At 42.6% G+C, this 22,828-nt stretch overlaps 4 protein-coding genes across 9 annotated transcripts in view; 2 read left to right on the plus strand and 2 right to left on the minus strand.

Moving 5' to 3' along the window:
• wwc3 (WWC family member 3) overlaps positions 1-1,411 on the plus strand; it is a 31,380-nt gene extending 29,969 nt beyond the window's left edge. The window contains exon 23 of the mRNA XM_010742530.3: positions 661-1,411. Within this exon, the coding sequence (XP_010740832.2) occupies positions 661-727 (67 nt within the window). The 3' untranslated portion in view covers positions 728-1,411. The remainder of the gene's footprint in view (positions 1-660) is intronic.
• traf3ip2l (TRAF3 interacting protein 2-like) lies at positions 1,097-8,373 on the minus strand. Of its 3 annotated transcripts, none has more exons than XM_019252958.2 (10): positions 8,164-8,373; positions 7,184-7,288; positions 4,913-5,580; positions 4,758-4,800; positions 4,616-4,680; positions 4,419-4,516; positions 3,546-3,614; positions 3,278-3,394; positions 3,124-3,198; positions 1,097-2,964 (listed from the first exon to the last, which is right to left on the minus strand). In XM_019252958.2, exons 2-10 carry the CDS (start codon positions 7,246-7,248, stop codon positions 2,818-2,820), a joined length of 1,347 nt encoding a protein of 448 aa, XP_019108503.2. In that variant the 5' UTR covers positions 7,249-7,288; positions 8,164-8,373; the 3' UTR covers positions 1,097-2,817. The 3 variants fall into 3 exon arrangements, with proteins under 3 accessions (XP_019108503.2, XP_010740831.3, XP_019108504.2); XM_010742529.3 differs by having other exon boundaries at positions 7,184-7,285; positions 8,164-8,372; XM_019252959.2 differs by lacking the exon at positions 7,184-7,288.
• Positions 8,374-8,821: 448 nt separating this feature from the next.
• chd1l (chromodomain helicase DNA binding protein 1-like) lies at positions 8,822-19,639 on the minus strand. Its single transcript, XM_019252974.2, has 25 exons — positions 19,447-19,639; positions 18,870-18,982; positions 17,700-17,806; positions 17,479-17,590; positions 17,360-17,391; positions 17,196-17,277; positions 16,937-17,099; positions 16,605-16,760; positions 16,409-16,501; positions 16,154-16,250; positions 15,444-15,517; positions 15,159-15,269; positions 14,463-14,577; positions 13,513-13,666; positions 13,217-13,403; positions 12,894-13,039; positions 11,912-12,075; positions 11,614-11,831; positions 11,418-11,516; positions 11,261-11,331; positions 10,944-11,058; positions 10,270-10,378; positions 9,946-10,185; positions 9,601-9,682; positions 8,822-9,476 (listed from the first exon to the last, which is right to left on the minus strand). Exons 1-25 carry the CDS (start codon positions 19,538-19,540, stop codon positions 9,354-9,356), a joined length of 3,057 nt encoding a protein of 1,018 aa, XP_019108519.2. The 5' UTR covers positions 19,541-19,639; the 3' UTR covers positions 8,822-9,353.
• Positions 19,640-20,414: 775 nt separating this feature from the next.
• LOC104928276 (butyrophilin-like protein 2) overlaps positions 20,415-22,828 on the plus strand; it is a 2,955-nt gene continuing 541 nt past the window's right edge. The window contains exons 1-5 of one of the 4 annotated variants that reach the window (XM_027290539.1): positions 20,415-20,692; positions 20,840-20,921; positions 21,023-21,346; positions 21,422-21,706; positions 21,794-21,964. In XM_027290539.1, coding sequence (XP_027146340.1) covers positions 20,858-20,921; positions 21,023-21,346; positions 21,422-21,706; positions 21,794-21,964 — 844 coding nt within the window. In that variant the 5' untranslated portion in view covers positions 20,415-20,692; positions 20,840-20,857. Of the gene's footprint in view, positions 20,922-21,022; positions 21,347-21,421; positions 21,707-21,793; positions 21,965-22,828 lie in introns of all 4 variants that reach the window. The other 3 variants (XM_027290540.1, XM_027290541.1, XM_010742527.3) reach the window with 3 other exon arrangements.

Genomic DNA, 22,828 nt, shown 5'->3' on the forward strand with positions numbered 1-22,828 from the left:
TTAAAATGGATTTACGTGGATTGTGAATGTTTGTCACGACGTGTGGGTGGTTCAGAGCCTCTCCTGTTTATGTTCACCTCATTTAGTAAACTATCAATCGGACTGATCAAAGCTATTTTAGAGTTCTCCCGTCTGTCCTACATACGCGATGTAACAAAGCATCTTTTTGTTGGCGAATAAGAATCTACATGTTGAAGAGAAGACATGGTTTTCATCGGAGAGCGACAAGATAAGATGAGATAGACTTTATTGAACCCACACTGAGGAAATTCACTTTACAGCAGCTCATATAAACGAGGTGGATAAGAAAAATAAATAGGAGCATCCTGGTGGCTCAGCTGGTCGATCACGCTCCCCATGTACCACTGAGTCCTTCCTGCAGCGACCCGGTTTGTGGCCCTTCGCTGTGTCGTTCTCTGATTTCAGCTCTCCGCAGGTTGAAAGTAGCCGTCCGGCGTGAGCAGCAAGGTCTTGTATTCATATGAGATAAATATTCACAGATTGTATCATTTATTGATTTGTCTTTAAATCCATGAAGAGAAACATTTTGGTGAGCAGCAGCATTAAGACACCAATCCTTATCCTGCGTCAGTGCTCATCGACAGGCGTTTACATCATAACGAGTGTTAAAAATAACTTCTGTCTTTCCTTTGTCGGCAGAGAGAAGATGGCTTTTTTCACTAGACCAAGGTTCAACATACCTCCTTTGCCGGCTGACGACGTATGAGAGCTTGGCCCTCCGTGTTATGTGACTAAACATGAAGTATTTGTCAAATTATTCTGAGCTCATGAAGTACAAAGAGGACAGAGCGGGCAGAGAAGACACGCAGATGATGTCGAAGATTAGAAGGTTTCGCATTTTCAGAAGTGTTTGTGCGGCTATTATAAACACACACATACATATACACACACACACACACACACACACACATACACACACAGAGTTATCGACAACAGCGCGGCTGTTCATTTCCTTTCTGGAGAAGACGCCTCTCTGATGAGGAAGCAGTATCTCTTTACTCCTGTTGTTTGTGCTTACAAAAGGCTGGAAGACGGGAACAACAAATTCACTGTACTGTAACTTATTTTATAGTACTTTTTTTTTTTTTCCTTGAAGGAAATTAAAAACACACAAAAAAGAAAACGCTTCCTGCTTTTTAAGTGTATTTTGTAGCTTTGAACAAATAGCACTTCGATGTTTTTACATACAGTTAAATGGAACTATTGTCTGATTTCCTGTTACCTAATTCTTAAGAGTTATTTACATAAAATGTCACTTTGTAATCCACTTTTATTACAGATGTCATTGTCCTTTTTTTGTTATGTTATTAAAATTAATATTATTTCATGTACTTTTCAATATATGGATGAATATATGAAACACTGTATTCAGATTTTTTTTTTATGACGTCTGTATGAACATCTGCAGTGTTACCTCTTGTGAAGATAAAACCATTAAACCACATCGTGACGCTCCGCTTTTTAATGTTTAGGTAATAAAACAGGATTTATTTATTTATTATTATTTTAATGTCTGGCAGCAGCGGGAGAACACAATATATTCTGCGCACACACATTTTCCTTAATCGTGTCACGGTGTTACACGTGATTTGTCTCTAACCACAAACAGGTTGTGATGACCCATTTGAGTCTAAAGATGCCGATTCTTGAGAAGTCGTACCACACGGCAGGCAGGCAGGCAGCTGTGTCAGCTACTCATCTTGATACGACATCCTGTGTGAGCCTCAAACACTACAAGAAAGAAAGTCTGCTTTCTGCCTCTCAGGCTGAATTCCTCCTGAGCGTTACACTTGGTAGAGGCCACAAAAGTTCTCATGCCTCGTTCCCAAACTGAAGAATGCAGCTCACGAAGGCCTGCAGGCAAAACCGGTCCCAGGTCTGTGCTTGTCTCTTGTATGAGGGCCAGCTGCACAAGACAATCATGCATCTCCAAGAGGAGATGTCAGAGTAGGGACATGCTTTCACCTGCAAACACGTTTTAATACAACATTTTTCACATGTTTAGTACAATTAAATCAACTGAGGGCGACGCCAGTGCTTGAAACGTCTTACACGATCTGTTTTATCACAGGAACATGAACAAAATTACCAGTTTTTGCTTGTTTTAGCCCTTTTTTTTCTTTCTTCACAGAACTACACTTACAGCTGTTTGGGGTATGCTCTCCTTGTAAACTGGTGGTTTGATTTGTAGTAAAAGGGGCTAAAAAATGTGCAAAAACAGACATACATTTCAGATAATGCTGCGAAAATAATCAACCAAGTGGCGTTCGAAATACACAACAGTAACTCAGAGAGACGCTGCAGTAAGAGAGATAAAAGGCGGCTGCTGCAGCTTGTACAGTGTTTGCTTCTCATAAATTAAACCTCTCTAATCCTGCTCTGCTAATATACAGTCACACTGTTCATTATATCTGCCACGACCTTTAATTATACAACGTGTGCTCATGTGAGTCCCAATACAGATATGCTAAATTAATTTTTAAACTGTGCTGAACTCGTGAGGCTGTAAACTTGGAGTAGCACCAGTAAACATTACTCATGTAACGTGCATGCAGTGTGATGAGCTGCAGGGACCTTGAGAAGCTTGTCGGCACGCCTCCGTTTCAGTTGTAATTCAAAAGAACTACTTACAACATCTACCAGGAGAAAAAGGTTCACGCAGCACCCTTAAACATCACAGTAACTTAAAATGAAACACGTATTCCTGTTCACCTCAACAATGTCGTCCAGAAATATTTTTTTTGTTTTTTGTTTTTAAAGGTTTCAGTCCAGTCTGTGTCTTCAAGTGAGCGGTCTCTATATGGGGATGGAAACGATGGTCGGTAGCGGCCCGATAGGTGGCGGATTGTACTTCTCCACCCTCATCAGTCGACGCAGGATGTCGTCCCGGTCACGCGGCCATCCGTAAACATGCGTGTTTTGAAGCCAGTTGGGAACGTGACACTGTGATCATAAAGCAGAGACTCAGTCACGAAAGCTTTTGGGCGTTTATGACGAGAAAATAACAGTGCAAAGTGTTTTGCTGATGTGGTATGTGTTTAAATTAAAAGTGAGGTTTATGAGCTTTCTCTCTTTCCACCTGTCATGAAGTATGAAACTTACTTTTTTGGCCCCAGGGAACACGATGGGAATAAACCTGAAATTCTTGCTTCCGTTCTGAATGAATTCGTTCTGGAGCTACGAGACACAAAAAGAAACTCGCTGACATTTAAAATAAGAGTTCAATATTTCTGTCTCCCATTTGCACTCTGCGAACCTGTTTATGTATGTAGACGGTGTTGAACGTCCTCTCGTCGTTCTCCAGGCCAACAGGCGAGGCCGTCACGGTCTCATAGTACTTAGGACTGATGATGATGATGATCAGGTACTCTTTCTGGGTGAGAAGAACCGAACCATGACTGTACTGTTTTCACTTCAGGCTTCGTAAAAACATCATGCAGAAAGACAAACAGCCCAAGATTACGATACCAAAAGTGTTTTAAGACGCCTCTGTCCTCAACTTAGTAAGATCTGTTTGTTTTTACCTCGCTGAGGTATCGCTCCATGAAGTCTATCTTGCTTATACTCCTGAACTGCTGCTCGAAAATATCGATCTGAAACAAACAAAGACATAAGTCAGAAACAACAGTCAGACAACTCCCCCAACAAAGCAAAAATATAAAGTACTGACATTTATTTTGCCATTAAAAAAAAAAAAAAAACTGCAGTTCCTCAAACGTCCACTTGAGGCTGGCTACAGAACGAGTCAGTCTCCATAAGTCCCCATGTTAAAATGTCCAACTTCACAGCAGAAATAAACATGTTTACAGCCTGGTACAAAAACTGTTTTGGTCTCTATAGCTACAGCCGTCCATTCTCTACACTGTCTGCAGTTTTACCAGAGATGGTCAACAAAAGAGACACCCCACTTAAGAGTCACTTCCTGTGTCTGCATCACGTTGGTTTAGTCACGGCCACTTCCCTTTAGGAAATGGCAGCTCCTGTTTCTATTGAATGTAATGGGAGAAGTTAACGTGAGTCATCTGAGTAAATATTGGAGCCACCTCTAAACACTCAGACACTAATTGACGTCTTACAAGACAAACAAATCCGGTGAGTGCTGAATGCTCGGCCTTGTGTCATCAAAGTTGATCTAGAACAACTGAACTAAAACTTTTATGAACGACACGACGTTCACAACACATCAGGAGCGACTTATAAACTTATATACCGTTATATATCATTGCCAGTATCTCCTGTTATACAGATGAAGGTGTATTCTCCCATCTCTAGTTGATACTGTCTGTACCCGTCGAGGTTTCTTAACTTTTTTGGGACACCTAAAAATCAATCCTCTGTCCATCTTCCTGCCCATCTCTGTTCCTGTGTCAAGACATAAAAAAACTTTCTGTACATACGTGCGTATCAAAGCCGTTGTGTCGCAGCAGAGCGACAAAGTTGATGATCTCATTGACGTGCTTGTCGTTGTCCGCTTCATAAGTGACAAATACCCTCCCTGTATTCAAGAACAGCAAGTAAATAAATAAATAAATAATAAAAGCAGCAGAATACAGCAGCTCATCTTTAATCTGCAGATCTACAGGTCGACGCTTACTCTGCTCCAGAGACAGCGGCGTGCTGCAGGGAGGGTTCTTCTCTTTAGCCGGTGCGTTGTGGCCGCTGCACGGTGTTAAAAGATCACAGTTATGCACATGCAACACGAGTTCAGTGCTTCAGATTTGTCTTTAAAAACTCACATTTGTGTGTATCCAGCTCCAGGGAGTCTGCAGTCACCTGGATCTAAGCAAAGACAGAATAAAGACAGAATAAAGACAACACGTCCCTTCAGGGCTCCTGATACTAATACAGCTAAGTACAGCTCCTGTGTGTGTAAACAGTGAAGCAGACTTACAAAACGGGCCGTAAGCCGGGTGGTACGGAGGCCAGGGAGGTTTGTTGGCCACAGGGCCCCTTTTGAAGGCATCCGCGGGGCACTGCGCGCAGCAGGCGGCTCCCTGAGGCGAGCACGAGTACGGAGGCAACGTGTGATGGCACAAGTTGGCCGAAGGTGGGTTGGAGCAGAGAGAAAACGGCTGCTCCAAGCTGCTCATGCAGGAGCTGTGTCTGCCGGGCAGCGACAGGGACTTGCACCCTGACAGGCAGCTATCGCCAGTACAGCTGGAGAAATCTTTCTGATTCAAACACGACGGCAGGCTGGTGGGATACCCCGACCAGTTGCTCTCGAAGCTCGGGTGAAGCCAGGCACTGTTGTCCTGGCTGGGGAATGGCGTGGGCTGGCTGTACCCGGCGGGGAGGCTACGGGGAGGCTGGTACGTGAAGTAACCCGGGCCTGGATGAGGAAAAGCGTGGTTGGGTTTGTGTTCCTGCCTTTGTGTTCTAAACAGGGAGCCATCTGCAAACGTGGCGTGCTCTGGAAGGGAGAAAGGCCCGTCGGGGTTCGGGGTGGAGTCCGGGTTGTGGACGACGTTGGCTACTCGCTCCTCTGTGCTCATGGTCTCATCGTCCTCTTCAGGCGTGTTGTGGTGGCTGTTAAGGAGCCTGCTCAGCTGGCTGATGTGACTGCGAGTGAGACACAGATTTATTAACACGATTCATTTTGATTACGAGAAGAAGATGTCGTTTGGCAGAAAGAGGCACGTGAGAGAGGCGTGAAGTTAACTCGACAGATCGGGCTCACTGAAAAATCATTTACATAACTTGGGGAGGTAATCTAGTATTCCCGTTTCAGGACAAAGTACTGGAACACTGGAGTAAACAGGCCTGTTAGAGGACCGACAGTGTCCGTCTTGGTTGTTGCTTCTTGCTTGATGTTCGAGCAGCTGTCACTACCCCGATCTTTATCACTCATATCTGCATATATTTGCCACTTCTGATTGGCCACGGCCACAGTTCTCGAAATAGTACACGCTGAGAAAAACCGGTTCCTCATAAGAGATCTGAAACACTTTGTTAGTTTTCTGGAGAACATTTTAATTCTTAAGAAAGCTGTTTTGGGTTTTTTGGGGGGAGAAAGTTCTTGAGGTCACATCTGCTTCACTTTTTGTGCTTTAAGGAAGCATTTAATGTTAAATAATCTATTTTTGGAGAACTGATGAACTGATGAACTGTTTGTGAACTGGTTTTTGATGAAAACCAACAAAGGGACAGTTTGATCACATATTTTGTGAACCTGAAGTACATATAGCTGCTATATGTCAAACCTGTTGATTAACATGTGGCTGTGTAATAAAGAGTAATATTCTACAACTACTTTTTATAGAGAGCGATTATTAATGTGATATTGATGTATATAAAGTAAAACATTTCTACTCTTACATAGTTTTCTATTTCTATATTTCTTTGCATAGGTTTAATTTAAATGCAGATTTATCTCACAGGTTAACCTTAATGTCTGTTTATTGTGTCTCATGCTGCTACCGGATGCTTGATTACAGATACTATTACTATTAATACGACACTATCATCTGGGAAGAGCTTGATAATAACTGAGAGGTAAAAGGTTCTCCTTCATCCTTCAAAATAAAAGTTAAAACCTGAGGAGGTTTTTCACGGTGACACCAAAGACGTATACGTATACTTTTATTAGTTTATCCAGTGAAGTTATTAATTACTTTATATTAATTATTAACACATTAATAACTGCTCTCTATATAAAGTAGCTGTAGAATATTATAACATTTACAACTAGAAATCATCACAACAATAATTTATTTGTACCTCAGGTTCAAAAAAAGGCTGTTTAACATTGTTCAAACTGTTTTTTGGTTTTTATCTAAAAACAGGTGACTCAAAGAACTTTAAACAGCAAAAAAAAGTTCTTGAAGGCACCAAAGGTTTTGCAAATGAAGCTTAAAGAACTTTTTTTTTTTTGCAAATTCAGCTCCCCAAATAAAAATAAACAACAACAAAAAGAAGTCTTAAGGATTCTCTTTTCGGTTCGCCAAATAACCTTAAAAAAGGTTCTTCAAAGTGCTGCAAACACTCATCAAGAACTAGTTTAGTACCTCTGAAGATCTGGCGTTGAGTGTTTATTTTGGTTGACCTCTGTATACATATTGTCGTGTAATATCTATATAATTTTCTGTCCGTATGTAGATGGATGTCAGTCAAAACCCACAAAGGTCTGCTGACGTCTGGCTGCCGGATTTGCCATCACGCTCACCTATTTGGTGCTGAAGCCGAGTAGATTGAAGTGGGCATCATCATTAGGCCTCTTCCTCCTGACATCCATGTGTGTCTGACTTAAGCTCCATCAGAAGAAACTCTGCTGAACACACGAGTCGCTTTAAAACAAAACTGACGAGGCGAAATATGTGAAAGTACAGCAGTTTCAGAATTTTTTTATAAACTCATATATTCATTGAGGAGATTCGTAACATTAGATCAGCCCACACTCACTTGGTGGTGAGGACATATTTAGTGTGTGACAAAGTGTCTTCCCACACAGGGGACTTTTTTCTCAAAGTGGTTGGTGGTTAATACTCAAGGAGAGAAAAAAAAATGAACTCATGTAGGAATAAGGAAATGATGCTTCTTCACAGATGGAAAAATTAAAACCACAAAACTTCCAGAAGATTCAAAAAGAAAATCTCTGTCTGGATGTCTGAGTAATGTTTGATTCACAGCAACATCCAAACACTTTAATTTGGACATTAAAGTCACTTCTCCACCCCCAGCCTCTCACACACACGCCAATCTACTTAATATGAATGTAGGTCTGCAGCAGCTTTATTAGAGAGCTTCACCTCACAGCACGCCTGGCTGTTCCTGTATATGTCAATACACTCATTTAAAGCACACACACACACACACACACACACACACACACACACGTTGTAAAATGCGCTTTTCCACTGAGGCTGACCCAGATATGTCTCCGACTACTTTCATATTTCATGCTGACTTCGTGCACTTTGATAAACAGGTTTAAAAAAAAAAAACATTACAGGTGTGTACACGCGACATTTTCACCTCTTTTCGCCTCAGGTTGGAGATTTCTCCTGAAGTTTGAGGTGAGAGCTGCAATTTAAAGTTTTAATAACTGATAAAACTTTACTAAAAGTTTAAAAACAAGCGTCCTGCTTCACTCTTTGCTGTTTCGTTAACACAGACAGGTGACATGTCGAAATTACTTCAACTCACCTTAAGGTCTCTGCTTCAGCTTCACGCGCCTCGAACAGGTAAGTCCACGTTTGGCGCCAAAAAAATAAAATAAAAAATAAAAAAACACTTTAAAAAAAAAATGAGCTGAATATTAAACTTGTCTTTTTTTGTGTGTCGTCTCTCCTGAGACACATGAAAAACAGTGACGCAGTGGGTGCGTTTGGTCTTTACTTTGCCGCTCAGCAGCACCGCCCCTCTGACAGACTCCACCCTGTAACTGCTGAAGGTGTGTGTGTGTGTGTGTGTGTGAGTGTGTGTGTACGTGCTACACTTCCTACCCACACACACCACACACACACGCTGAGGATTAATGATGATTTACTATATAACCTGTGTCAACACAAACCACCAACAGCAGTAACCCAGGAGACAAACTGTAACTAAAAATAAAGATTCTTATTTTACATAAACTTCTTGTTTATTTTCCATGATGCTAAAAAGACACATTAAGAAGTTTACACTGAGATGTTGTCCAATTACACAAAGTGGAGGAGCCAGTTAATGTTTGAGCAGTTTTATGATGTTGACTTTGTTCAGCGCTAAAATAAATAATAACTTTGCAATAATTGTTTGAACCACGGAGCAAAAAGTAGAGCAGATTAAAAAAAAAAAGTTGCAGATTGAGAGCTGAAGATTGTTTTTTTTTTGTTATATTACAGCGCATACAATCATTTAAAGCGTAGTGACCTGCTGCACTTTTATGGTTTTATAGTTCTCATTAAAAACCAGCTGCCTGGCTGATTATTCAAAACTCCATCAAACACTTCTTCGTCTTGTGATGTGATTCACAGGTGGCAATCAAACTTCATTAGCAGAGTTATCTCCATTAATAAAAAGGTGGCTGGTGTTAGATATGCGTGAGATGAATTTATAGTAAATGATCTTGTGCAACTCATCATCATCAGTCATTCACTGAAACCGAACCCAAAACCACCGTGACTCATGTGACTCATCTGAAAACGCCATCGGCTGAATATTCATAGAAACATTTAATTATTTTTCAAAGAATGTCATAAAATGATCCGCATGTGCAGGGAGGAATCTCTTCAGCACCCTTTACGGGCTCCATAACCTTTAAATAAATGATCTGACATTTAGTGGATTCATTGATGCTTCATTCAACGTGATCATTCATAAAAAAAAAAAAGAGGTGAAAGAAAACAGAGATCTCAGAGCGGATGTAAGATGAACGGCGTCGTGTTGACTTTGCGTTGTTTGGAGAAGCTGGACTCGAGCCAGTCCTTCTGCACGGGGACAGCCTGCGGGTACTGACCCACCAGATCCTGGAGCTCCTGTCCATATAAATAACAGTAGGATATAAAGTTAAATAAATATCATCTGCTTGTGTGTTTATATAAAAAAATCGACAAGTTTTAAATCTATTTTTGGTCCCGCTCATGAAAAATGTACACTAACCTGTGAGTGGATGCTGTTCTCCACCTCTGCAACTATGTGGGTGACCTCCGGGCTCATGATCTCCTCCTCATCTCCATCATACGTGCACTGCAGCTAAGGAGCTGTCACATTTTGTTTTTATATATATGAAGATAACTTCACCAAGCAGGTCTTCACATGCAGAAGATTGTACATAAAAAACCTCAGGGGTCCAAGCAATCACCCAAGATTGCAAAAAGCACTTGATAGAGCTTTTCACGGGACCCCCGAGGGTTAACCGTTTACTTAAATATGCTCATTATTGGGTCATGCTTATCTGGAAAGATGATTGATATGAAGTAATGAAGCTGCTGTCTGAAAGGATATGTGATAAGGTAGCGTGCCAGCCTCTTCCTCTCTGATGCAGGCAGGTTGTAGAAAAACACACGGACTCCGCTCATGAAGCTGGGGAGCTCCGCGGGGCTGAAGCTCTCGTGAGAGGTCGAGGTGCCGGGGGTTTCTGCTTCAGTCCTGTGCGCCGACCTGTCTGACTTTGGTGGTGGTGTAGGGGAGGATGTGGATGTCTGAGGTGGAGCTGTGTTCTTTGCTGTTCTGCTGTGATAATATCTGTCAGGGCAAATTAAGGGAAAATGACTCAGATTCTGAGAAATATCATTTTTTTCAGATGCTGTCTGCTGAGTCAAAGGATACATGAAGGTAGGGATGCCTCTGGAGGCCAGGTGTTTCCTGATGAGCCTCTCTGTGCCGTACCAGTTGAAGCCTTTGGTGGAGTGTCCGATGCGAGGAAGATGTACACTTGCTTTGTGGGAGAGGGGGAGGGAAAAAAGATGTAATTCAGAGGGTGTTGTTTAGCTCAGTTGGTAGAGCAACCGCCTCATGTGCAAAGGCTCAGTCCTTGCCACTCTCTCTCTCTTTCCCCACATTCCTGTCACTCTTCAGCTGTCTCTGTCAAATAAAGCTCAAAGAATAAGATATATTTCTGTCAGCGACTCAGCCATTTCCTACGTTTACGATCCTACTCAAGCTGAACTGAGGGAGGGGCAGCTGTCAAAAGTTTATATCACCAGTGAGTCTTTTTACGACTCGAGAAAAAATCAAATTCTTCTCAGGCTCTTTTTGTTGTCCATAATTGTTTCCAAGAACTTCGTCTGTCTACACGGCGGCGCCAAACAAGATGTCTCACACACACAGCGTGTCCTGCATATCTCGTCAGTCCAGTTTAACAATCACGCCCACCCCTCACACAGACAGGCCTGTTGTATTGACATGCAATGTTGCTTATTTAAGCATTGTTGACTTCTCTAAGACCAGACAGCATGAAAGCGGTGCACTTAAGTCTTTGTTAAAAAGGTGTTTGACTGTACCCTTGTTTTTTTTGGCTGCAGCATAAATCTTCTTAAGCCCTTCTTCCAGAGCGGTTAGACGGATCCCAGACAAGTTGCCGCCTTTGTCTCTTTGCTGTGCCACTATCAGGGCCAACTGAGGTAAAACAGGAAGGAGATGGAAACAACAGGTTTCTTTTTTTAAATCGCTGGCATCTTATCAGTTTGCACCACTTCACAGTTCTGTTGCCACACGTAAACCCACACCCAGAATACGATCACCACGACTGCAAGGCGTGCATTTCCAAGCAGCTGCTCTGCTCTGCATGCAGCATGCGTTTCATTTAAACAGAACCTACCTGATCCCGCCCGTCCAATCTGGACTGTTTGTCATCGATGGGGAAGAGCTGCACATTTCCGAGCTCCAAATCTGAAAAGATATAACACACTTCATCCGCAACCAGACTTCTGCATGATAAGGAAGTTTGTGGCATGAGTAATTATTGTTAATTGTACCTTTCATCTTGCCAGCCAACTCATACTGCTTCCGTGGTTCATCTGATCTGACCTCTAGAGCTGTGAACAAGCCTCCCCTGCCCCACCGGCCTGAATCATCTGCACATAATCAAGTGTAGAAGAAAAGCTCGTTATCGCTCTATCATGCTACGTGACATGTTGCTATGGTGCCTATCAAGTGATACAGGCTTCATACCAACACAGTGGACGATGATAGCATCTCCCTGAGCGGTGTGGGGATGAGTAACATCCCCCAGAACATAGTTGATAGCCCTGCTGTCAGAGTCTGAGGAGCACATGGTGCTGTCATCCTCCTCCACCTCCTCCACCTCCTCCTCCTCCTCCTCTTCTTCTTCACTGTCCACAGACGGCAGGCACCGTGATCTGTAGCTGCATGACTCCCACCACGCCATCCTGTAAGATAAGGTCTAGGCTGAGTGGGTGAAGTCACCGAGAGCTAAAAAAGGAAATTCACTGAGGACAAAGTGTTTTACTTTTTCTTGTGTTTCTGCTCCTGTTGCTTCTTTTTCACGTCCTCCTGAAGTTTGGCTCTCTTGGCTGCAGCCTCTTCCCTTTTCTGGCGCCTCAGCTCCAGCTCGGCCTCGGTGAGAGGTTTCCTCTTCCTCGTGGGAATCCCGAGTGCGACTGACAGAGAAACCTGCAAGCACAAAGTTAGTCACATAGTTAAACATGTATTATCGCCATAAATGAGAGCTGAGGCTACTGAAATACACTCAATACATTTAGTGCTGTAACCGTACAGTCCAGTAAAGCATCATTGCAAACTTAGATTCGTGGTGATTTCCAATATTTCAATCCTAATTTGTAACAGCAGCTAACAGGGAAGATCATAAACTGGGATATTTAGCACGGACCTTTATTTGTAAAGGCGGTCTGTTGATGTTCTATCGCTCTTGTGTGCACGGTTCAACTCCATTAGCTACAGGCGAGTTTTATGATCTCCCTGAAGAGAAAAGACTTTATATTTCATGTGATTCATGTGACAGAGTCCATGTTTCACCCTTTATTGTTCAGTATGTGATGATTTAAGGGGTGTTCCTTTAGAGTAAAATCCACTTCTGGTGTGTTTTTCTGGATAAACATGTGTTTGTTTGCACTGTGATATTAAATGTCAGAGGTTCTGGGGGCGTGTGGGCCGGGCACATGCATGTGTATAACTGTAACAAGTCAGTGAACCATAGACGCAGTAGAGCAAAAGCAAAACGAAGCACCGATGTGGGTACTAAGGGAGCTTGAGATGAGATGTAACCTAATTCAGTGGTTTTTACACCAACCATCATGCCCCGAATAGAAAAGTTTGAAGGCTGAGATCAGCGAGACGAAGTCCTTCAAGTATGTGAATAAACAAAAGTGCCCTACATACAATGTTGTGTACATTCAGTGTGCTTTAAATGATTTGCACTCCAGCTTTTGATAAACTGGACACGTTCCCGTCGGTTTGCAGTGACGTCTTACTCCGGCTTTGTGTCGTAGAGCTCGTCCCTCTCCTGAAGCTCGCTGGAACTCGTCCAGCTGCTCCTCCAGCAGACGGTCAAAGCTCTTCTGGTCGTCAGAGCTCGGGTCCTTGCTGTAGTCTCTCCCCTCAAAGTAGTACATGTGGTCTGAAGGGTGGAGGAAGGAGTAAGCAGAGTGAGTTCTGCTTGTGTTGGTAAACATGAACGTGAGCTCAAACAGATGAAATCTGTGGTGTATTTTCACATGTGGTTAAGTTTGCAGCGTGAAAACCAAAAGTAAAAAAGGAGAAGTCGACGTTGCCGCAAAAAACACAAAACACATACTCAGCCCGTCACATTCAGAGCTGCTCTCGTCTTCCTCTTTTTCCTCCCTGAGCGAGGCGAAGTCTTCGTTGTCCACCCACTGACCGTCATGTGACGGACCGAGGATCTTCTCCAGTTTCACATCCTGTACCGAGCTCTCCTCTGATGACAGGAGCTTATCTACGCCAAACTTCAAGATCTCGCTTAGCTGTAGAAAACAGGAAACAGAGGAGTGACAGCTGGAGGGGTTTTTTATCAGACATGAGTACTGTGGATTCAAAGAACATGCTAATGGCTTTGTGGTTTTGTTCCCACACCTGCAGTCCTGCAGCAGCTGACTGAGCTTGATCCAGTAAAGAGAAGCGTCCTTCTTCTATGACGGTGTTGGTGAGGTGCAACTTGGACACGGCACGCGAGTACATTATCTCCTCCACGGTGTCTCTTGCCAGAAGGCGGACCACTTTCACAGGCCTGTGAAGAGTCACAGTGGATCAAAGGTTATGATTCGTATTCCAGCGATTTAGTTTGTGAGACAGATTTTTAAAATTGGGGTCGATATCAGCGCAGCTTAGACTCAGATATCCAAACTTTTAGTCCCTTGTATAGGTCAAGCTTCAGTTCCCATAATGCAGCTCATTATTCAGCAGACCTTTCCAGCCTACTGAGTGGCCTTTACCCCTCAAAGCCCATGCCCCCAGTTTATGACGCAGGTTTTCTGTCTAAAGTACCAAGTCTTTAAGGGGGAACTCCACCAATTTAACACATCAAAGTGTGCTTACAGGTCTTGGGGAGTACTACTGCATGTGAAAGAAGAAGCCTCAGTGGGAGCTGCGCAAAATCAGATAAATGTCCTCGAGTGATGACATTTGAGTCAGCGTCGGTTGGGGCTGAAAATGACAGAAATCTGGAGGTGTGTAGTTAGAAAGAAGCGAGCTTATCAGACCTTCTGTGGCCCACTCCTCATCTCGGCTGCAGGCCAGCCGCTCAGCGCTACATTTGCCGCAAGTAGCAATAACACACGACTGAAATGTCAACAGTTGGAGTTGCATTGTGGGTAATGTAGGCATCAGGTTTTGATGATGAATATTGATGATAAAAATGACGATATCTCTGGTTCTGCTGCCTCAGATTTGGTCCGTTCCACCATGAGTTTGTGATGTGTAACTGCAGATAACCTCAGTATACTGACCTGTATGAGTTAAGTTTTCTTGTATCCAAGAAGTTTGTAATTAAAGCAGACGATCAAAGTGCAAAGCATACACGTCACCTGTCCTGGCCAATCCGGTGGCAGCGTGCAGCAGCCTGCAGGTCATTCTGAGGGTTGAAGTCACTGTCCACGAAGATGACTGTGTCAGCAGCTGTAAGGTTCAAGCCCACTCCACCTGCAAAGACAGCTTGTTTAGGAAGCATAACCTGAAACCAGTGCTACTCATGTTAGTAGTCTACAACGCCGTATTTACTCATATAACTTGAAAAATTCTACACAAAAAGGGACATGATTTGTGACAGGAAATGATGACTAACTTTCAGAGTGTGCATAAAACATGCTAAGAGGAGTTGCTGGCCTTATTTACAGCAGTGTGTCATCCTGCCGCAGCTCTTATCTCTGTGAAATCACTCCCCTTTCCTCTCTCAGCAACGTCTACGAACCCGACTGTAGATTTCGATATGCAGGAAAGCATGCAAGTGCAGCTCAGACTGTCGTCTTATCATACCAAATTAATCCGTATCTACGTCGTCGTTCAGGGAATGAAATGAATCACCTACCGCGCCTCTAACGATTACTTTTACCGCAGTTAAAACAGAAACTCTGCTGTGTTTGCGAGCAATTCATTGCAATTCACAAAACCGTAGCAAACAATGTTACAGATTCTGCATTAAAAAACACAATGTGACCAGTATTGATGCCTGATCGGGGGCACAGTTTGCTCTCTATCTGCACAGAGTTCAGGGTTTCCGTCACCTGCTTTAGTGCTGAGCAGAAACACAAAGATCTGTTTGCTGCTGAAGTTCTTCACCGCTAGATTTCTTTCCTCCCCTCGGACGGATCCATCCAGACGTTCGTAGCTATAACCTGAAGAGAAACGCTCAATTCAGCTCTGACTGAAAGAAATACACAGTGAATTTTTGCAGAAACTTGCTTAGAAATGTCATTAAAAGAGCAGTCGTAGCTCTTATTGGTGTTTTAAAAGAGACAGTGAGAGTAAAGGTCTGTATAGTCACAAAGCCAACTCATCCTTCTGCTCACCTCTGTACTCCATGTAATCCTGAAGTATGTCCAGCATCCTCGTCATCTGAGAGAACAGCAGGATCCGGTGACCCCTTCAACAACAAGAGAAACGAAGTAAAGACACTGTTTACAGAGGAGTGTAAAGGAGGAGAGTCAGAAGGAGAATAAACTTTGGAGTGTCTCCAATCAATTCTTAATTTTCCTCTTGAAGATGCTCGAGTTCATCAACAGTACCACACAGATAAAGGTGAATACAGGTGTATCATTGGAGGGAAGTTTGCAAGAAAACACATTTCATGACCGATTCTAGTTATAATAAGTTATATTCAGACACTTCTGGACCACATAAATAACAGCAAAGACCGATTCAGACAAATACTGGAGAAACTGTGGACCACGAAGTGGAAACCACACTCTCATATTTTCTGGCATTAAAGATGAGATAAGGCTGCAAATAACCACATTTACAGAGACGCGGTGTCTTTTAGTGCAGAAAGGGAAGCCACCCCCGACCTTATCGCTGCTCGTCTTTTTCCTTTTTCCTCCTTAATTTGTGTTTGAATATTTCATCAGATAAATGTCAGAGCGACTGGAAATGTTTAAAAGATAATGGTGGAAAGTGAAATGATGTCAAAACTGAGCCTGCACGTACGGAAATAAATGAATTTTAAGTCGAATGAGGCCAAGCTGCCACCAGGTGGAGCCCAATAACCGGCAGTCTGACTCACCCTTTGTGGAGGTAAGTCAGCATGTTGTCCAGAAGACAAAGTTTACCGCTGGCTTCAATGAGATGCTCCCCCATCTCAAAAGGCTCCGGCTCCACACCTACGCAAGAAACAAGGAACAACAAAGAAGTGTGACAAAGGTTTTTATATTACATTTACAATTCAAGCAAGTGGGTGCAGAACCAGAGACTATACTTTGTAGGAGATTTGAATTGAATGTGGGTGTATCAGGAGTTAAGATCACTGAGTGCAGCTCACCATCAAACAGGTAAGGGTGGTCAACACACTTTCTCAGGTTCATCAAGATGTTCATCAGTCGGTTCCTGTTGCCCTGCTCGTTTCCAAAAACCTCTGAACACATCAGGAGAGATTCATGAACAGTGAGTCTTTAAAAAAAGTTTACCACGACAGAGCTATGAAACACAGATTCATTGGTCTTTAGTAGTCTTCTCACCCAGATCCTTCATCAGGAGCGCTTTGTAGTATTTTTTCTGCAGAGCCGACATGCCGTGGTACATCACCAGCTCCGTCTTCTTCGGCAGATCTACAGCCACTTCGGACTTGACTCTGCGAAGCAGGAAAGGCTCCAGGACTCTCTGCAGCTCAGCAGCTGGAAACAGAAGCACAGTATGAAGGACGCAGTGTTTGATTTAATGAGCAATTACCAAGTCAGTGCATGACATACAGCCAGTTTATGCAACTAATATTATCCTTCAAAGTATTGCCTTTAAAAAGGAACGCAGATTTAGATAAACATCACACGATGTCAATGTCTGATTGTCGTACCAAGAGCAGGTTGATTTTGCACATTGGAGTAAGAGTTGACGAAGTCGTCCGACTCATCAGCGGTAAAGATGCTGGGCTGGATGAAGCTCAGCAGGGAGTAGAGCTCCTGCAGGTTGTTCTGGATGGGAGTCCCCGTCAGCAGGACTCTGAAGCCGACTGAGAACTACACGAGACACGCAGACACGAGGGAAAGTTAAAAAAAAACTATGATAAAAGAGAAGTAAATATCTGACAGCACAAACGAGAGGCGGCTCTGTACCTGAGTCAAGGTTTTGTGCAAAAGTGAGTTTTGATTCTTCAGCCTGTGAGCTTCGTCGACCACAAGGACGGTCCATTTCCACCTGAGGAGCGGAGTAAACATGAAAACAGCGAAGCCATGTATGAAATTACAGCTCAGTAACATCATGATGAGATCAAACTCACCGTCTCAAGAATGAAGCATCTTTGAGACACAGCTGTCAATGAAAGAAGAAAGAAAAACATGTTCAACGTACTGTTAATTATAATTCAGGTCATTTTGTTTTCATAAAACGGCCACAGACCTCGTACGTAGTGAGCAGAACATCAAAGTCCTGAGTGTCTGCTTCTCTCTGAAGCTCGGCTCGTCTCTCTTTGTCTCCCTTGTAACAGAGCACAGTCAGAGACGGCGCAAAGCTGGAACAAAGTAAAAACACAAGTTCAGGATTTCATATAAAGTTTGTCGTTTCAAGTAGACTACAGAAAACGTAAATGGACGTAGGTTCGTATGTGAATGTGATCGCACCCTTCCAACTCCGTCCTCCAGTTCTCCATGACAGAGAGCGGACTCAGCACCAAGAACGGACCTTTCTTCCCGAGAGCTCCTGACGCGTACACCAGCAGAGAGATCGTCTGACATACAATATGAAGTCTTAGTTAACAGTGACATTTATGAGGCATCCAACATACAGTACAGCTACTGTGACGAGGACGATATTTGCTTTAAAAATGTCAAGTATCAAAGTTTCTTGTTGAAGTCACAGTGTGTCAGTAAGTCATAATAGGGAGCCGGCATTAAACACAGCCGTTATTTCTATAATTCAAACATTTCCTCATTTAAGATGTGAATAAAGGTCTACAGCATTTCTTTTTCCTCGCTTTCAGTAGCAGTAAGATTGTGACAGTCGGCAGTCTGACAGGCAAACTGTCAAGGATGCAAGTGTTTAGGATAGGATTTACTATTTTTCCACAATTGTTTTAATTACTGTAGTGGAAAATGTTTGTTGCATTTGTTTGTTCTGTTTTTAAAGAGATTTTTTTGGTATTTATTGACAGAAAGTTCAGCAGAGAGAAAGAATAACATGCAGCAAAGGACTCAAGGCTGGAATTAAGCCATATAGCCATACATATACTTATATTTATACTGATAATTCTGTTTACACTATGTCTTTTTAGCTTGTATATATTTTTAGATTTTTAGATTTTTATTTTATATTTTTTACATCTTTAACTTATATTTTATATGTCATGTTTACGCTGTTTTTACATCTTTAACTTATATTTTATATGTCATGTTTACGCTGTTTGCACAGGATAAGAGGGAAACAAAATTTCAAGCTACCAGAGCTCCTTCTCCTTCGTTCACTTTAGCTCCAAAACAGTGTAATAATAAAAATAACTTCAGCTGCTAAAAAACCTTTTAGACATAGACATATTAGACAGTGATGGCTCAATTCCATTTAGCTGCATCAGTTTCAGGGTCCTGGTGTTGGTCATGTCGGCTGCAACTATGGAACTATCTTTATTATTTAATATTATTATCAACACTTATTGATAAGTCAATAAGTCTGCTGTGAAAAGGCTGATCTGTTCAGTTAAGTTAAACTGCATCAGCCACAATGACTAGTTATTATTTATATATTTTAAAGGACACATCACCGTGCATCACCTTTTATTAGTTATAAGAGACACACACCTGGCAGGTTTTACCCAAACCCATCTCATCTCCTAAAATACATCCCTGCTGGCTCTTCAGGCTCTGAGTTAACCACCGCACACCGTCCAGCTGGTAAGGTCTGAGCCGTATCCCTGCGGAGGACACAGCGGGACAGATGATCAGTTTGTACCAAGAGAGGAACAAAACAAAACAAAGACAGGCTGTTATAAAAACTCTAGTCCAAAAAAGTTGTCCGGTGTTATGACTCATGGAGCGACCGTGTTAACTGGCGACCGTTAGCTGAATGTGTCTGTGGTTGTCGTAGCAACAACAGCTGTTGAAACAGGAAGATATACGGTAGCTGTCAAACAAGACCAATGTTTGTTTGTTTTTATTTTTTTTGGCATTGTACAATTAATGAATAGATATAAATTAATAAAATAATAATAATAATAATAATAATAATAATAAAAGGGCATTCACAGGGACAGCTAAATCTTCTTGTTCTCAACGGCTATACATTCGGCTAACGGTCACGGTTTAACACGGTCGCTCTTTAAACCGTAACACCTGTGGCTACTCCACGCTCTACCTGAATCAAAAACGAGCCCCTCACCTGTTAAACCAAACTTCTGTAAGTCGCTCTGGCTCACAGGCGTCTTCTTTTTCTCCGCCACGGTGTTTTTTATTCTCGACAAGATGTCTGTCATGTTTGCAGACCGGCAGGATTAAAACAAACAAACACACACACACAATGAAGTTACTAATGCGCGGACATGTTCAACTTCACTTCCTTGTTTGGTCACGTGATGCAGGGGAAGAAAAAGGCGCGTCACGGAGCGGCTGTTATAAAATTATAAAACTATAAAACTATAAAAACTTTTCATAGAAATAAAGATCAACAAAGATAAACAAATGAAACCCATTTAAATGTATATATAATATTGATAAAATAGTAAAAAGTATTATAAAATATATCGATAGCCAAAAAACATAAATAGACAGATTCAAATATATAAACAGAAACATTTATAAATATATTTCAAGTAAAAGCCAGATTTTAAAAAAAAGTCTTGTTGAGTTTGTCCAATTAAATAAATTGTCTGGATTTATTTTTTGTTTGTTTTGTTTTATTTTATAGAAGGTTATTATGGCATTTTACTTTTATTTCACCAAGCTCTCACCAACGACTAAAAGTCAGTCCCAGATTTACTCTTGTCTCACTTGCTCCTTTTCTCTTCTTAGCTTCCTCTATCAACGTTCATTTTGCTCCTCTTCACCTCTGTCATTTTGTCCCTAGAGCCTGGTTACATTGCCAGCTTGCCCAGCTCCTGTTCTGGCACGACACTGACTCTGCTCCCTGTTGGCCTGTAAACCTCCTCTTGTTCCTGGTGGTCCAAAACACCTGTGGTACAAACACTAACACTAAACACACCCCTGACCTGATTATATGTCAGTGGAGCATCAAAATGATTTCAATTAAAGTTATTTTATGGTTAAAAAAATATCTCTTTAATTCATGAACGCCTATTTGGCTTTCAGCGGAGTTGTGTCATAAACTTCTTTTTTTTTTTTTTATTACTGTGGGTACTGCCTCTCATACATCACAGTGTGGGTGTGTGTGACCTAAGAAGTCAAACAGGTTTGACCAATCTTGTTTAATATGGCTCCCAACAGGAGGTAAGCCGATGCCACCTCAGAGCTTTGAACTTGTTCACTTATTTCTGCGTGTGTAGCAAAATATTCGGCGGTACTGTTGATCATTTAAACCAGAAAAGACGAGACAGAGACAGAAAGGAAGCAGGTATGCCACAACAAGCCGCGACATGACCGACGTTCATGACTTCATTTGGTGAGGAAAGGTGTGTGTGTGTGACTGAGCGTTGTGAAAGAGACAGAGGCGTCATGGTACAAAGGCATGTGAGTTAGTAATGGACTTATCTTTGTTAAAGAAGATTTTATTTTTGGATTTTTTATTTTTTTATTTTTGCGTCTTGCGTGCGCAAAAGTGTCCTTCTCCTGGGGCGATGCCGGTGGCGCTGTGGCGCGCAGGACTGCTGCTCTGCTTCCTCAGTTTCTGCGCCGGTCTGGGTGAGATGACTCCCTGTCTGATCATGCATGTTACACACACACACACAAAGATATCCATCCACCTCTAACTCACTGATGTTGTTTCACTTCTTTGTCTCCAGAGGAAGAGTGCGTCCTTGGTGTACTTGGACGGCCGGTCATCCTGCCCTGCTTGTACCCTAAATTATTAAGCTTTGTGAATTTTACCATTGAGTGGAGGAGAGGCGATGAAGTGGTGCTCAGATCAGTGTGGGAGCTGAATAAAAAAGTGGAGGAGCTGAGCGTTAACAGCGCCACAATCTCATCTGATGCCGCAATGACTGGAAACTTCTCTCTGGAGATGCCCACAGTTGATCTTCAAGAGTACAAAATGAATTACAGTCTGTTCATCATTTCAGAGGAGGACCACAAAGCTGCGCTGTGCACAGCGTGCCTCATGTTAGCAGGTCAGTGTCAAACACACAGGAAGTAACCAGATTATTTAAAGGAACTAACTACCTGTCTCTGATGGATGTTTGCAGCCAGTTTCAGCTCCCCGCTGCTGCAGAGGGAAGAAGCAGCTCATGGAGGTGAGACGGCCTTCCTCTGTCACTCCACTGGTGGTTTTCCTGAACCGGCCGTCCACTGGCTCATCAACCACACCGAGGAACCTCCAGAAGGCTCGGTGAGAACCCAGGCAGCATCACTTCCAGACTCCCATCTGTACAACATCACCAGCCACCTGATGGTCAACATTTCCAAAGACTCCATCGTGTCGTGCACCATCGAGAACCTGCCCATGAACGAAACCATGACATCCACAAGCTGTGAGTGATCCATCGTTCAGTTATCATAAGCTTACACCTGTAGGTCACTACCTGTCCCTTAATTCTTTGGTTCTTGTTGGTGCTAAGATGGAACACAGGGCAGCCCGGTGGCGGGTCGAGCATCAGAGGCCATGTGGATCTTCAGCACGGCTCTCAGTGCGGTGGTTGGCGTCATGGTGGTGGCAGGAGTCGCGTACCAGATTCACCTGGACAGGATAAGTAAGAGGAAGAAGAAAGAATTCCAAGCGTCCACCAGAGGTAAGGTGGTGACACCTCACAACTGCTGTTAGATTCAGATAAAAACACTTCACAGAGGCCACTTTTCTAAAGTCTGTGAAGGTTCTCAGTCGTCCAGGTCATCTTTCTTTAAGAAGACTTAAATCGGGGGCAGCTGGACTTGGTTGTAGATCCATGAAGATGTTTCACCTCTTGTCCGAGAGGCTTGTTCAGTTACGTCTGAAAGTCTCACCCAGAAGCATCTAAGCCATTGATTTCTTTATGTGTCCTAAAATCCTGTCAGACAGCAGCGAAATTCACTTGTTACAGCAGCTTGTATACACGAGGTTGATAAGAAATTACTTCATAAATAAGAAATATAGACGAAAGTCATGAGGTCATGCTGGTGTTAAAGAGTCTGACAGCTGTTGGAATGTAGGACCTGTGGTAGATCTTCTTCTTACATGGTGGAAGAAGCAGTCTGTTGCTGAAGGAGCTGTTTAAGGTCGTAAAATAAAGCAGATGCCACCGTAGAAAGGTTTTAACAGAGTTCTGCACACTCCAAAGGAATTCAATCTCCTCGGCAAGTGGAGACGACTTTGACCCTTCATGAACAGGATGTCTGTGTCCAACATTTCACAAGAGTTAGATTGTATTAGTATTAATATTTCCCATCCTTAAACCTGCTTTAAGAGGGAAGATTTTGTCTTATCTCAGGGTAGATTTACAATCATGCTATCTGAAACACAATCTATACAAGCCATATGAAACGAGATGAAAGGTTAAGTCCTCCCCAGCCTGTATTCAACTCCAGCCTATGGTTCTTTTGCTGCCTTTCTCCTTCCCTGCTCTCCTCTGTCTTCAGCTGTTGTGTTATGTGTATATATATATATGTTCACGGAGATG

This window comes from Larimichthys crocea, chromosome XVII (genome assembly GCF_000972845.2).
Source record: "Larimichthys crocea isolate SSNF chromosome XVII, L_crocea_2.0, whole genome shotgun sequence".
Taxonomy (NCBI): Eukaryota; Metazoa; Chordata; class Actinopteri; family Sciaenidae; genus Larimichthys; species Larimichthys crocea.

What these genes read in the sequence shown, in the direction of transcription:
- chd1l (XM_019252974.2), bottom strand. Translation starts at nt 19,540, where the DNA reads ATGACAGACATCTTGTCGAGAATAAAAAACACCGTGGCGGAGAAAAAG. An exon ending in TGGAGGACGGAGTTGGAAGG is followed by an intron (nt 17,591 to 17,699) that starts GTGCGATCACAT and finishes ACTTTGTTCCAG; the next exon opens with CTTTGCGCCGTCTCTGACTG. An exon ending in CTCTACGACACAAAGCCGGA is followed by an intron (nt 12,076 to 12,893) that starts GTAAGACGTCAC and finishes TTGTGCTTGCAG; the next exon opens with GTTTCTCTGTCAGTCGCACT.
- traf3ip2l (XM_019252958.2), bottom strand. Translation starts at nt 7,248, where the DNA reads ATGTCAGGAGGAAGAGGCCTAATGATGATGCCCACTTCAATCTACTCG. An exon ending in GGAGCTGGATACACACAAAT is followed by an intron (nt 4,681 to 4,757) that starts GTGAGTTTTTAA and finishes AACACCGTGCAG; the next exon opens with CGGCCACAACGCACCGGCTA. An exon ending in TGGAGCGATACCTCAGCGAG is followed by an intron (nt 3,395 to 3,545) that starts GTAAAAACAAAC and finishes CTTCTCACCCAG; the next exon opens with AAAGAGTACCTGATCATCAT.